This window comes from Anguilla anguilla, chromosome 14, assembly GCF_013347855.1.
Source record: "Anguilla anguilla isolate fAngAng1 chromosome 14, fAngAng1.pri, whole genome shotgun sequence".
Classification (NCBI taxonomy): domain Eukaryota; kingdom Metazoa; phylum Chordata; class Actinopteri; order Anguilliformes; family Anguillidae; genus Anguilla; species Anguilla anguilla.
Window position 1 is genome coordinate 21,266,233 of NC_049214.1, and position 14,141 is coordinate 21,280,373.

The following is a 14,141-nucleotide window of genomic DNA, read 5'->3' on the forward strand; positions in this document are numbered from 1 at the left end:
GGCCCCTAATTATGGAGCATTGTCGGGAGTCCATTATACAGGCAGCGTCTCGGTGATCCCATTGACCTTGAACTGACATTATAAGCTGTGTCTAATCTTTTCACTCTATATTTCTGACGCTCCGTCCTTTTGATTTCCCCTCCCTTTGTCCTCTGCCTGGTTAGCATCACAATGGGGCTGCCCCTCAACCCCGCCGCGGACTCGGCACGCTCTGCCCGGCACGCTCTCTCGCTCATCGCCACGGCCAGACCACCGGCTTTCATAACGACCATCGCCAGGGAGGTGAGAGACCCCCCCCGCCCCCACGCTCCCCCCCTCCCCAAAAAAATTAGCCTGAGAGGAACGCCCTCTTTGTGACTTGGCGCTCTTCTCCCGCCGTGTCCCCTCTCCCCCTGCCCCCACCCCCCCGTCCCTTTGGCACTGGGGCCCCAGGCTCTGTTTGATGGCAGACCCATGAGGTCCGCCGGAGTCAAGCAGGCTTACGGGGAAGAAAGAGCTGGCCGCTGAGTGGTCGCTCTTTATCCGTGTACATATGCCCATTCATTACGCCTGATGAATACCCACATCCCACTTTATCAAGTGTGCCTGTTCAAATAGGGATTCTGAAATCCATTACATGTTGGGGGAAAAAAAAAATCAATGTTATGCATGGTTTGGCCTTGAAACTAAGATCGGCAGTGTAAGAATGTTTTCAAGGTGGAAATATGGATTTTTTTCCCCACACTTATATTTTTCACTACCACCAGCCATACCACCTGATAGCCATTTTGTTTGGACAGCTGAAGCTGAACACTTGGTTAGACAGTGGCCTGTAAGGGGTGCTGTTTCCTATTAGTGCTGTGAATCCAATACTGCATGTGCAGCGATGGATACTGTGCTATGGGATGTGTCACCTTTCAGATGAGACTCTGTGGTCTTAAGTCACGTTAGTTCTGAGGGATCCCATGGTACTTAAGGAAGGGAATCCTCATAGCCTGGCCCAAACCCCTGATACGGCCCTCAGAATCCCTCCACCTCATCATTCCCTATCTCCAAATAATCACCTTCACAAATCCTTCACTCCTTTCATGGGAGTTTACTCTGTTCCTGTAAAGGAGGTGTGTGCTCTTGCTTGGCCCTCCCGGTGGGATGAAGGTTGTGTGGACGTGGGCAGATTATCATATGACCTGCCCTGCATGGTGCAGTCCTGATCCTCTCCGTTTCCACAGGTGCACAGACACACAGCCCTGCAGGCTAACACACAGTCCCAGCAGAACGTGCACACCACCACGCTGGCCCGAGCCAAGGCCGAGATCCTGCGCGTCATCGAGATCCTCATCGAGAAGATGCCCGGCGACGTGGTGGACCTGCTGGTGGAGGTGAGAGAGGCCGTGCTCCCAGCGCTGGCCACTGTGGAGAGAGGCCAGCTTGGGCCTTCTTATCCTCGTGGGCACCGACAGTAGGGTTCCTCTCTCACAAAATCAGGCTCTGGAAAAACGCTTGGTTTGATCCATCCATCCTTGATCCTGTCTAAAATCAGACTTGTGCTGTAGGATACAGCCTGGGGTGTATTTTAGTTCATCTGCCCAATGCTTTTGCTGATTTCATTTTCAGATTCTTATTAGCATGTCTTAGAGAACCTTAGAGAAGCATTGATTTATTGAGGACTCATTCGTCTACTGCTCTTTCCTCCCTCAGGTGATGGACATCATCATGTACTGCATGGAGGGATCTCTGGTGAAGAAGAAAGGCCTGCAGGAATGCTTCCCTGCCATCTGCAGGTGAGTCTCAGAGCTTCCTCACCATCTGCAGGTGAGGCTCAGAGCTTCCTGCCATCTACAGGTGAGTCTCAGAGCTTCCTGCCATCTGCAGGTGAGTCTCAGAGCTTCCTGCCATCTGCAGGTGAGTCTCAGTAGTTATGTGCTGCCACCAGCAGGCTGGTCTCAGTGCTTCCTGTCATCTTTGTTTGAGTGTCAGTGTTCAATCCCATAATGGCCAGTCTGTCTTTCCTATACTGCTGCACTGTATTCTCCTCTGTACTAGATGTCCATGTTGTATTGTTGTATCTCTTTGCTCTGGGTGCAGGTTCTACATGGTGAGCTACTGTGACCGCAGTCATAGGATTGCTGTGGGGGCGCGCCAGGGATCGGTTGCTCTCTACGATGTCCGTACTGGGAAGTGCCAGGTAGGTCCCACCCTGCTGCTACCCCCTATAAGAGCCAGTGTGGAGCAGGGCTGGTCATTCCCACTACCCCCTATAAGAGCCAGTGTGGAGCAGGGCTGGTCATTCCCACTACCCCCCATAAGAGCCAGTGTGGCAAAGGTCTGGTCATTCCCACTACCCCCTATAAGAGCCAGTGTGGCAAAGGGCTGGTCATTCCCACTACCCCCTATAAGAGCCAGTGCGGCAAAGGGCTGGTCATTCCCACTACCCCCTATAAGAGCCAGTGTGATGAGGCGGGTGACCCGTGGTAATCTGCAAGGACGTCAGACCTCCTGTGAGAGGGAGTCAGTGGGAGTCAATAAGGCCAGGAGGGGGTCCTTAACACGGGGGCCCCTCTCACCCAGTGCACCTGAACGGAGGGACGTCCCTCCGGGCCGAGTCCCCCCGGCATGGCCGTCGGCAGCGATAGGAGGATTGACGCCTGAAGGGCGGGGAGCGTGAGACGGGGAGGATGGGGCGGCCGGCTGGAATCGCAGGTGCTGAGCGGCGATGTCGTGTGGTCCTCTCCGTCTGGAGATGGGTATCTGCGAACACGGCCTTCTGAGAAAACGTTGGCGGTATTGATCGGCGCTAACTTAGCCTCGCTGGCTCTAAACACGCTTTCGCCGGCTCGTCTCCGACCGCCTCTGTCAGGATGTTCTCCGGTCTTTCAGGTCCGATGAGTGGAGCAAATTGCAGTGATTTCAGCCCCAGCCGTCTCCCCCCCCCCCCGCCCCCCCCGCTCTGTAACCTCTGAGGGGCAGCCTGGGACTCCAGCACTGCGGTGCTTTCAAGGACGTGCTTGAAGGGCACTCTTGATTTCTCTGAGCATTTTCAGAAGGGTCGGTGTTGTCGGGGTAAATTCACTTCTCTCCCACTGCACCAGGCGTGCGCGCTGTGTGTGTTTGTACCCGCTTCACCGCGCCATGATTGTGCTTCACAGGTGCTTCACAGTACATTTATACAAAGGCGCCACACCTTCCTGTGCAGTAACGGGTTGCTCACCTTTCCAAAACACATACCAAAATATCGTAGCCTAAAGAACATTCCTGTTTTTTTGCATTATCCATTATTTATTTTTAGCATAATTTATTTTCTATGTCCGGAAATCCAAATTCTCAGAGTGAGTCGACTGGTGTGCGCATTCACAGACTGACCGCGTAGCAACAGCTGGGCCGGGGTGGCCCCGGCCATTTGAATAGTGTCCTCCTAGCCCAGGCATTTATCTTGGCAGAACCACCAAACCCCGATTGGGAATGCCAACCTGTAGGTAGTTCTGGCCTACCCAGTTCTATGCAGGCCCAGCTGTATGAGTCTTTCTGGGGATGCTGCTGGTACAGGCCTGCCCTTTGTGGGATGGAGCCAATGATGAGGATGTGAGAACTCTGAATATTATTCACTGCTAAGGCATGTACACGTCAGCTGTGTGCACAGCCCCTAGTCTCTCCTGCTCTCGGGCCTGCTGACAGGTGGTGTCATTGGCTTAAGTTTGTCTCTTCCAAGGCCTTCGCTGGTCTATTACACTTGGTGTATTCAAAAGGTGCTTTGCTTTTCATGTGCTGGTAAATGAATTATTTAGCTGCACTATAAATGAGTAAGAGGTCCTACTTTAGTTGGGTTTATGTGTCTTGGTTTTTCTTCTTTACATTGAACTATGTCATTTTGAGACCAATAGAGTCCCTGCTTACTGTGGTAAATTCCTCATGCATCTTCCCTGCACTGACAACATTGTGTCTCTGAGGGTATGACATAGCGATGGTAGAATGAGCCCCATAATGGGACAGGCTACCATTGGCTATATGAACAGAGCTCACACCCTTCAGCAAAACGCTGAATCTTTGAGTCACTGATGATGCATAATGGTGGAACTGATTTTTGGGTTCACCGTCTTACAAATATTCTTACTGCGATTTTTCATTTTTCCCCACTGTCCTAAAATGACACGTCATTAAGGAAGAGATGTTTTATTATGTACAAATATGCAGGATATATATATTTATACAAATCAAATACGAGAATAAAATTGAATAGAGTAACTTAGCCTAATTTTTCCCAGAGGGAACTTAGGTGAAGTAGGCGGCATGTAAGAAATTAAATAAACATTTTACACAAATTGCATTATGAAATAAAATGACAGAGATTGCATTTAGAGATGACTAAATTGCATTACTATCATTACAAGTTAGAAATGTAGAGTTCCATTAAAGAAATTGTAGTCAGAACTTTCATACATAAATTGCATAGAACTAAAGCACTTAACACAAAAATACATTTTGGACAACACTAATTCTAAAAATGAAATTAAACTTTAAAATGGAGGTGTGGTGTGTCATTGACGAGGCAAACAGATGTTAGCACTAAGCTGTTGAGTGCCGTCCTTGTCTTCTTCCTGATGGCTAGGTCTCGAACTGGTGTTTCAGGGGATGTCAAAGAAGCACCATCTTGCCTCTTGACAGTTTGTTCCTCAGTTTGTTTCATGGTTCTTTGTTGTCTCCCTAATATATTACTATTGATATTAATATTATATTAATATTTACGAGCAGTGAAAATGGCTAAAAAAAAATTACAGATATTCAGGTTTATTCAGAAGTATAGTTATATCTGAGTGATGTAATGACAGAGCTCAATAGCTGTTATGAACTGTTTGGGATACATTTTTGTCTGTTGTTGAATTATAATATGCGTCCCGAGGAGCATGGAGGGTCTTCACAGGCTACTTGGAATTAATTATGAAACATGCGGTCCATACATTCGTAAAATCATTGATTTATTTGTAATTGTTTTCAACAGTATCCTGGGTGCTGACACGTGGTTCTGCATAGCTTGTTAGCCATAGTAGCTCACACTTGCGCATCAGACTTAAGCCTCTCTGGTTGCAGTGCCCATAGAGCACACCTTCTTTGTAATAATGTTACTAAAGTTAGTTTCCTGCTGCAGTGCTATGTAAAGATACTGTATCTATGTATACACTGGGGGTGATATATTGGTATAGGTGGGTGCAGGTACACCATTAAAAATAGGTAACTTCTGCTGTACGTGGCTGTGTTTTGAGGTTATTATTTTAGTATCATTGGCTGCATTTCTTCATCTTAGCTTAAAAGCCTGTTTTAGGCATTCCCTTTCAAATGTTCACAGTACTTTAAAGAGAATAGTCTTATGTGATTGTATTGAGAGCTGGGGCTACACAGCAAAGCTTAGAACGTGCTTGTGTGAAGGAGGAATGGAAGGAATATGACCTTGTCCTCAGTCCAAGCCACTCTCAGCTATAGGGATTTCAGTTTTTTTTAGGATCCAGCACCTGCACACCTTACAGACTGAAATGTCCCATTCTGCTCTAGGCACAGATGGCTTCATATTTCGCCAGAAATCTCACATTAACAGCCAAAGATAGAGGGTTTGTCTGTGCATTTTACTTAGCATAACTGACATACAAATGGAAATTAAATCTGAATTTTCAGAGCATCTAGCAGTTGTCCTTGAAAATAATGTAAGCCTGAGCCCTTGTATACGTGCTACCATTAACGCTACACTGATTACCATAATGTATTAATAGTTGGTGAGACATTTGTAGATGTTGCCAGATAGTTGTATTTTATTATTTCACGCACCCCTGGAATCAGTGTTTTGTACATTCTTTTGTACGTTCTTTTGACTTCACTTTGCTGACACTAAAAAGATTATAGCTGAAATCTTATGAAATTGAGACTTTAGCAAGTTTTTGCGCTATCTTAGCGAAACACCTTTCATCAGATTTTGCGATTTTCTTTTCAACTGTTTATTTTCTGTGCTGAATGACATGAATGTTCATTGAGCACAATCCCATAAGTATACGTAATGATGCAATCAGGCTGTTCAGCCAATCTAGGCCTGTCATTTACCTGCAGACTAGAGTATCTATCCTGGACTTGAATACTTTGAGGATCTGTTCCCCTTCCACATGACCTGTCAGCCTCATCCACCTATTTACGACTCCTTGTGTAGAAATGCTTCCTGATATCGGTGCATATTTAGTGATATATTGGCTCCCGGATTACCGTTTGTGCACTACTGTCTAGATACCATTGTTGAATTCAAAATGCAAAACACGAAAGTTTTGCATCATCAAACACAGTAATTCTATTCTAAATTCAAAAAAGTAATTCTAAAAGTATTTTGCTATGAACATCTCTGTCAAGATCATGTCCTAGCACTCATCCACCAAGCTGCTCTTCCTTCAGCCCCATGCTAAGGCATGATCCATCCTTCCGTTGCCTTTCCCGTTCCACCTGGTAGACAATTTAAAGCCCTCTCTGAAATAACTATGCTTAATTTCTTCATTTCTACTGCTTTTAGCAATGAGTCTCTTGTGGAATTTTATGAAATGGTTTTTATCAAATTAATCCAAAGTCTAAAGTCCAAAACCTCTCTTAACCTTCCTGCTACAATAGAGAAAAACTGTTTGAGATTTCTTTTTGCATCTTGGGAAATCAGCATTTCAAAGATTCTTTTAACTTCCTTATTCCTTTTTACTCTTTGCACTCGTGTTATGACTTTCTACCCTGTTTCTCCCCAGACTGTGTTTTAAAAAAGAATACACTTCATGAATTCTCTTCTGTTGTTTCAAACTCTCCTATGAAGATGTATTCCTCCACTGTGGACACCACTCTTTGGCTTATTTTTCTTAATTTCTGAGCTAATTTACACTGCCATGAAGAATAACCCCTTTGACTTTGCTCCACTTTCCATGAGCAGCTTTATTATGTAGACAATGTGCCCAGTCTGTATTATTTTTGAAATACATTCTCTCGACTTATTAAAGTCGCTTTGACTCCAGTTAGAATTCTAGGACGGAACCTTGACCAAATGCATCAGAGCTGACTGCTCAATGATCATTTGTCCCCAGTGGCTTCACTGCCATAGAGTAAATCATTTAGAGAGTCAACCCCTGAAATTTCTTTGACATTTAGATTTTCTCAAACCCAAAAAGCTACTGTGCACCCCCCACCCCCCTTTTAATGCTTTTGTCCTTCCCGATCACTTTGTACCACACTACTTTTCACTCTTCCCTGTCCCTCTATCAAGCTAGATTTCAACAGCCCAAACTATGCAATAACCCTCTCTTATAAACCACCTCTGCTGAAATTAATACCCTCACTGCTGTCATTACACTAAACGTAGCCTTGATATCTTCTATCCATCTGTGCCTCTCGACACTTAACGCTAATTACTGAAAATACCTTGTTGTTGCCCTTGGTTTTAAATGGACTCCTGAAATAGTTTTCTAACACAACATCCTCCTCCTAGAAAAATAGTGGCTGTCTTAGTTGCCATGAACTCCTTAGTAATGGACACTATAGTTAAAATGGATAGGTTCATTTTCTGGTGAATCCCTTTATAGCCATCACCTCAAATTTGTGGACCACTCTCTTGCTGTCGGCCCTCAGCTGAAATATGATGCAGTATTGCATTTCTGGGAGCTTATTTTTTACATAATACATGAATGTGATCATTAATAGATGAGATCATTGCATTTGTTGGAAAAGCATTATGTGTAAAATGTATACTATTTCTCTGTGCAGTATTGGGAGTACTCAGATGTTTTGGCTGTCAGAATTGCTGTTTATTCTGTTTATTTGTGTGTGTGTGTGTGTGTGTGTGTGTGTGTATGCACGCGCGCATGTGCTAGTATGTTTTTTTATTTTTTATTTGTGTGTGCACGCGCAAGCACATGTGTTTATGTGTGTGTGTGTGTTTGTGACTGTGTATCTATATCTATTTATTTAGTATTTTTGTGCGTAGAATTTTTGTGTTTTTGTGAGCCATACGTATGGAAGTGCATGAGTGCACACGCCATTACTCTGTGTGCGTGTGTGCGTGTCTGTCTTCCGTTCTGCCTGTAGATCCATAAATAGTGTGTGTGTCATGACAATGAATTATGCAATGCAATTTTGGTTTCCATGCCCTTATATAATCCCCTGCTCATGTGTGCTGATTGCCTGATTTGATTTCAGTTATTAATTTTAGATAGGGGGATACAGAACAGCAGTCAGAGCCCAACCACTGTGCAAAATCTATTACCCTCTCAAACAGACCTCCGCTCTCCCTCTCCTCCCTTTCTCCTGCTCTCTGCCCCTTAGCCACCGAGCTATTATTTAAGGCTACGCAAAGTGAGAATTCAAAGTAAACAAAGCTTTTACCTGGAAAAACAAAGGCATGCTGTGCTGGAATGATGTTTTATTGAACATAGCACACACACACACACACACACACACCACTCTGTAATCCTTCAGCGATGTATCCCCCCGAAATCTGCGTCCCCCCCCCCCCCCGATCGCCTCGTAACCATTGTGTTCAGTGATTACATTTTAAGCACATCAGTTTTCACAGCTGATAGATTTCAAAGGGATACGACCGGAGCAGCAAACTTTCCATGTTGTGCTTGGAAACAAGGTCATCGCGTTTAGGCTCGCTGCCGCGTAAGACGCCTCGTCCGTCTAAATCTGTTACCAAGGGCTGTGTATCGCCTGAAATCTTTGCCCCTCACAAAACAGAGCTTTTGGGGGGAAATAAAATTGCCCAGGGGGATAAAACAAATCCCCTCTTTTCTCGGGCTCCTTTGAAAGGAGTTGCCAGTGCCCAGCAGATAGCTGGGGATGAAATAAAAAGGTGACATTTTTGGGTCCTTTTTTGTAATATTGATGGTGTATTGTGGGAAAGGGAGCGGGGTCAGTGTCCTTTCCTTGGCCGTATTGATTCGCCCTTCAGCTGGTGGTGGTGAGACGCGAGGCAGGGGTTCTGCTGTTGATAAGCTACACAATGTCTCTGTGAGCATTATTGACTCGGTTGCAGCTACTGCCTGTGGCTCTCCATTTTTCACCCCGTCGCCATGACAATCATAATAAAACACAGGATAACGCGCGCCGCCTCAGCCGCGGCCGCCGCCTCTTTCCCCCGCGCGTCTCCCGAAAATTAAAAACCGATGGGGGGAGAAGGGCCCGTCTTTCTGAGCATAACAACCAGTTGAAAAAACAGCCAGTCTTGATTTTTTTGCGCGCCAATTTGCTGTGCTGTCTTTCGGAAATAAATGACTTTTATCACAGTACATTTAACACATTTGAATGTGGGAAACAGTTTTGTCAACAGAGCAAATGCATGTCTCTTGCATCAGGTTATTATTGAAATATGAAATTAAATAATGGAATTTGAATTTGAGTGCATGCATGTGTGTGAGTGTGTGAGTACGTACGTGTGTGCTGGTCTGTGCGTACGTGTGTGCTGGTTCGTGCGTACGTGTGTGTATGAGCGTGTGAATGCATGCGTGCATGTGTACATGTGTGTGTATGAGTATGTGCGCGTACGCGTTCTTGTGTGCGTGATTCCCTTCTGTACACTAATAAGTGCACAGTTTATATCCCAGTTTAGCTTACAAGATGCAAAAATGAATTCAGATTTTTAGTGCTTAATGAGGTTAAATGATGAACAGACCACTGTGGCTCAGTTCAGTAATTCATAGTGTTTGTAATACTGTAAAAAGGTACATTTAAGAAAACATCTTTCGTACTGTAGTAGCTGAGGATTTAAAAAAAAAAAGCATTTGATGGGCCCCCTTCTTTTACTTGAAGAAATGCAATTCAGATGGAAATATGATGCTGGAATGTTTTTCATGCAGAGATTTGCAATTCTAATCTTGCGCTCCATATATTGACCATGTTCCAACAAGCCACTGTCCACCTTACAGAGCCTGTTTAATTATGATCCTCAGGATTGGGAAGAATGCAACTCCATCACCCGCCTACTGGGCATTACTCAAAACACATTCATTTTGAATACAGTTATATCAGACTGTCTATAAATGTGAAGGATTATTTTATAAACAATAATGGCACAATATTTAAATGCCAATATAATTGGAATGAACAAAAAGAAAATGTGCAAAGCGAAAATCTTGCTAGGGATCCCCGAAGTGCTGTATTTCAAGTACAGATGTGATTTAACGGCAAATGATCAGATTGGTCCATAAAGTCCTGATTGGCTGCTGTTTTAGTGATTTGGCAGACATCACTGCCACGGGGTTTAAAAAAGGAAACGTTTCCCTCTCATCCCGTAGTGTTCGCTGCATTGTGTCCCTCATTGATTTGTGTAGAATCTTTAGCTTGCTGGCTCCAGCGAGGTGCAGCATTCACTGGCGTGAGACAGAGCGCTCTTCGAGCAGAGAACACCGAAGGACAGGAAGCTTCTACAACGATCGCAACACCAGCCGGCGTACGGCTGTTTTTTTTACCTGCGGGATGCGATCCAGAGTCGCGGTCTGTTTCTGTCTGAGTTTGAGCCCTGCGTGTGTGTCTGCCGCTCCCACAGGCCTTTTCCCAGCTGTGCGGTTGTATGTTGCGTGTGTGTGGCGTTTGGATGCTGCGCAGGCCTGTAAGGTGCTCCGTGAGTCGGATGTTGCTCTGTGCGGGAGCAGGTTCACTGCTTGTGCGTGCGAGCGAACGTGCGTTTGTGCGTGTTTGTGCGTATTCGTGTGCGTGCCTGCGTGTGTGTGTTCGTGCGTGCGTTTGTGCGTGTTTGTGCGCGCTCCTGCGTGTGTGCGAGCGCGTGAGAGAGAGCGCCCCCCGCAGCCCCTCCGGCGCGGTGCACGGGGAGGTGTGTCCCGCTCCCCGGGGGCGCTCCTAAACCCCACAGCACGGGAGACGGGGCAGCCTGCGCGGCCATCTGCCGCGGCTTTGATCAGAGCCCGTGAAGTGCGCCGTGTCAGCTGGACGACAGCAATCTCCTTTAACACCTAACTGCATTTACTAATGAAGAGCAGGCCCCGTGCTCATCCGGCCCCAGCCATGGCCACGCTCGCTGCTGCTCCCGGGCGTGCGCGCGTGTAGATGTGTGCAGGCTCCCCTGCGTTTGTGTAGCATCGTGCTACGCGGCTAGACGCTATCCTCACGGCCCCCCTTTAGACTTTTTGGTATGTCCTTGAGAATTTGCCTTTAAATTTGCCCGCAGTGCCAGCCCATGTCAGGTGCCTGAGGTTGGTGCAGGCTGGGTGGGCACTGGAGTGAGGTGCCCCACGTTGGCGCAGGCTGGGTGGGCACTGGAGTGAGGTGCCCCACGTTGGCGCAGGCTGGGCAGGCACTGGAGTCAGGTGCCCCACGTTGGTGCTGGCTGGGCGGGCACTGGAGTCAGGTGCCCGAGGTTGGCGCAGTCTGGGTGGGTACTGGAGTCAGGTGCCCGAGGTTCGCACAGTCTGGGTGGGCACTGGGGTCAGGTGCCCCACGTTGGCGCAGGCTGGGTGGGCACTGGAGTCAGGTGCCCGAGGTTGGCACAGTCTGGGTGTGCACTGGAGTGAGGTGCCCCACGTTGGCGCGGGCTGGGCGGGCACTGGAGTCAGGTGCCCCACGTTGGCGCGGGCTGGGCGGGCACTGGAGTGAGGTGCCCCGCGTTGGCGCGGGCTGGGCGGAGGGGTTTGTGTGGAAGCGCTCCCCCGCACTGCCACATTTGATTAAGAAGCCAGCAGATATGAAAGAGGCGCTGGCCCGGCTCCTAATTGGGCCCCCTGAGTGCTCGCCTGGGCTCTGCCCCGCTCTTATCCTTTAAATCTTTACGCTGGATGTTCTTTTAGCGGGGCCGCTCCCGCCCTCCGCTGCGGACGTGTGCGCCGCGGATCATTTGGGATGACTAATGCAGCGCCGGTGCTATTAACATCCTCTGTTTCCCCCTCCGCCACTGTTTACCATGCTGTCCCTCACATCCCACTGCCTGCTGCTGCTCTGCCTCACATTTGTTCTTTTGTGTGCGTGCGAGAGTGTATGTAAAGTGTGTGAGTGTGAATGAGTGTGTGTGTGGGAGTGGGAGTGTGTGTGAGTGAGTGAGTGAGTGTGCGTGTGTGTGTGTGTGTGCATTAGTGTGTGTTTTTACATGTGAGCTCATGTCTCATGAGTCCAGGCAAGTGAAGGCTGAATTTCAATCATACTGCCCTGCAGCTTTTCCCAAAATAATTATTTAAAAGGCAGCACATCCTTAAATGTTCTAAATAATTCAAAACACCCCATAACGAATGAAACGTGGTATCCATCTTTTTATTCTTCCCCCAAATGGAGCAGCTATTCAGTACTGCTGCTTTTGTCTGTCAGAACAATTCTGTCTTTTATCCGTTATATGAATCTTTCACCGTTACGTTGTTGCTTTGTTTACTCATCTGTTAGTTTAGATATGTTGCGTTTCACGCTTCGATCTACAGCCTACAAAGACAACAGAACAGTGTACTTGAGGATATTTCTGTTTGGAAAGTTCATAATAATTCATATTAAGGAGATTTATATAATGTTTGTTTAGTAATGATTGTTGAATATGTACATATTTTGCAGTGTGCGAGTGTTATCGCAGACGCATTGCAAACAAAAACAGAAAATGGAAATCGAATCCAGGAGAATCCCAGCTCGGCTCCGCTCTCGTCTGTCGTCTTTAGTCATAGGTGTGACACCATTTTTCATAGTTCCGTTTGAGTCGTTGGGCAATTTTAATTGGCTCTCGGGCTGATAGAAGCGCGACTCTGTGGGACTGCAGTGGCCAACGCGGGGCGCGCCAAGGCCTCCGACTGCAGCCGGCAGAACCCGGCCAATAATGCGCCTCACAAACGCCCGATAGATTTATCGCTCCACTTGAGCTGTTACACCGCCAAAGAAATAACCACTGGCCGGCCGCAGAGCGTTTCCGCGGCGCTGCACGCGCGCCGTCGTCGTTCTCCTCCGGTGGTCGGGAGGTAAAACGCACCGTCTGAGTGCCGGCGGTTAGCAGACAGTCAATCCTTCTGAAACAATGAAGCAATATTTAGGAAGCGGCCCTGCATCCCCTCCTCCTGGCTCGCCTCTGAACCCAGTCTGTGTGGCTTCGCTCGCGAGCGTTACTGGGGATTGGACGCAGGGGAACTTTAAGGTGAGGCGCGGGCGCTCGCGGCCCACGCGTGCGGGGACGTGAGGAAAGGTTGCGTTTCGTCCGCGTCCCAGCCGCGGCACTTTCAGCAAACTTCCAGCCTCACAGCCTGTCGGCCGCAGTTTGATGATTATTATTGATCATCCGGCGGCCGCCCGGTCGCTCGCTGGCACAGCGGCCGAGTCCGATCTGCAGATAGAGGGCAGGCCCGCCGTCCGGCTAAAATAAGACTCCATCTTGATTATGGGCCCAGATGAGATACTAGCGTGAGATAAAGATAATTGATGACGGGTTACGAATTGGCAAGCAGCTCCCGCAGTCCCGTCTCCCTGCGCCCACCCGCCCCCCCCACCCCCCCGCGCGCTCTCAGCCGCAGGAACAGAAAGTGAGGGTAAGTGCTTAGCAGACCGTTATATTCCTGCTCTTCACAGCCATCCGCACCTGTTTACCACTTTAATTTCATTCGCCTGTAGACGTGATTTAAGAACAGCGCGTCCGTAGAAGATTCAGAACACCCCCTGCAAGGAGAGATGCACCCATACCCCCCGCCCCCTATTTTTCTTCAAACGGAGCGGTGTTCAGCACTGTCGATATGCTCTCCGATCATTTCGCCATGGAAACCAGATCCACCATAGCGACCGGCAGTCAATCAGTTTATTTGCACAGGATGCTGGTCTAAGACGTGGGTAAGCTGATGGAAGGGTGAGGGTACGTCTCTGCGTTTCTCTGTGCGGAGGGGTGACTCTGACTCTGAGCGCAGCCTCGCCTGCTCTCCCCCCCTGTCCCCTGGCTCCTCAGGAAATCTGGTGGACAGGTCTTAAATGGTTTTCGTGGCTCAGTGGTTTCTGATGGACAGATTGATCAGAACTTCAGCCGAGGATGACCTGTCAGATTCGGCCAGGTCCCTGCCCATCACGCATCAAGCAGTGGTCTTAGTTATCATTTTTATTTATATACGGGTCATATCAACCAGCACAAAATGAGTGCTAGATTGGAAATAAATTATGAATGAGCACAATATTCAGCGATATTTTAAAATAAAATTTAAATTTTGGTG

At 47.6% G+C, this 14,141-nt stretch overlaps 1 protein-coding gene across 7 annotated transcripts in view; it reads left to right on the forward strand.

The window, feature by feature from the left end:
* The window catches only part of LOC118212409 (WD repeat-containing protein 7), a 161,564-nt gene that overhangs the window by 130,206 nt on the left and 17,217 nt on the right, over positions 1-14,141 (forward strand). For all 7 annotated transcript variants that reach the window (XM_035390244.1, XM_035390245.1, XM_035390246.1 and 4 more), the window contains 4 exons: positions 165-282; positions 1,209-1,358; positions 1,678-1,760; positions 2,065-2,164. In XM_035390244.1, the coding sequence (XP_035246135.1) occupies positions 165-282; positions 1,209-1,358; positions 1,678-1,760; positions 2,065-2,164 (451 nt within the window). The remainder of the gene's footprint in view (positions 1-164; positions 283-1,208; positions 1,359-1,677; positions 1,761-2,064; positions 2,165-14,141) is intronic.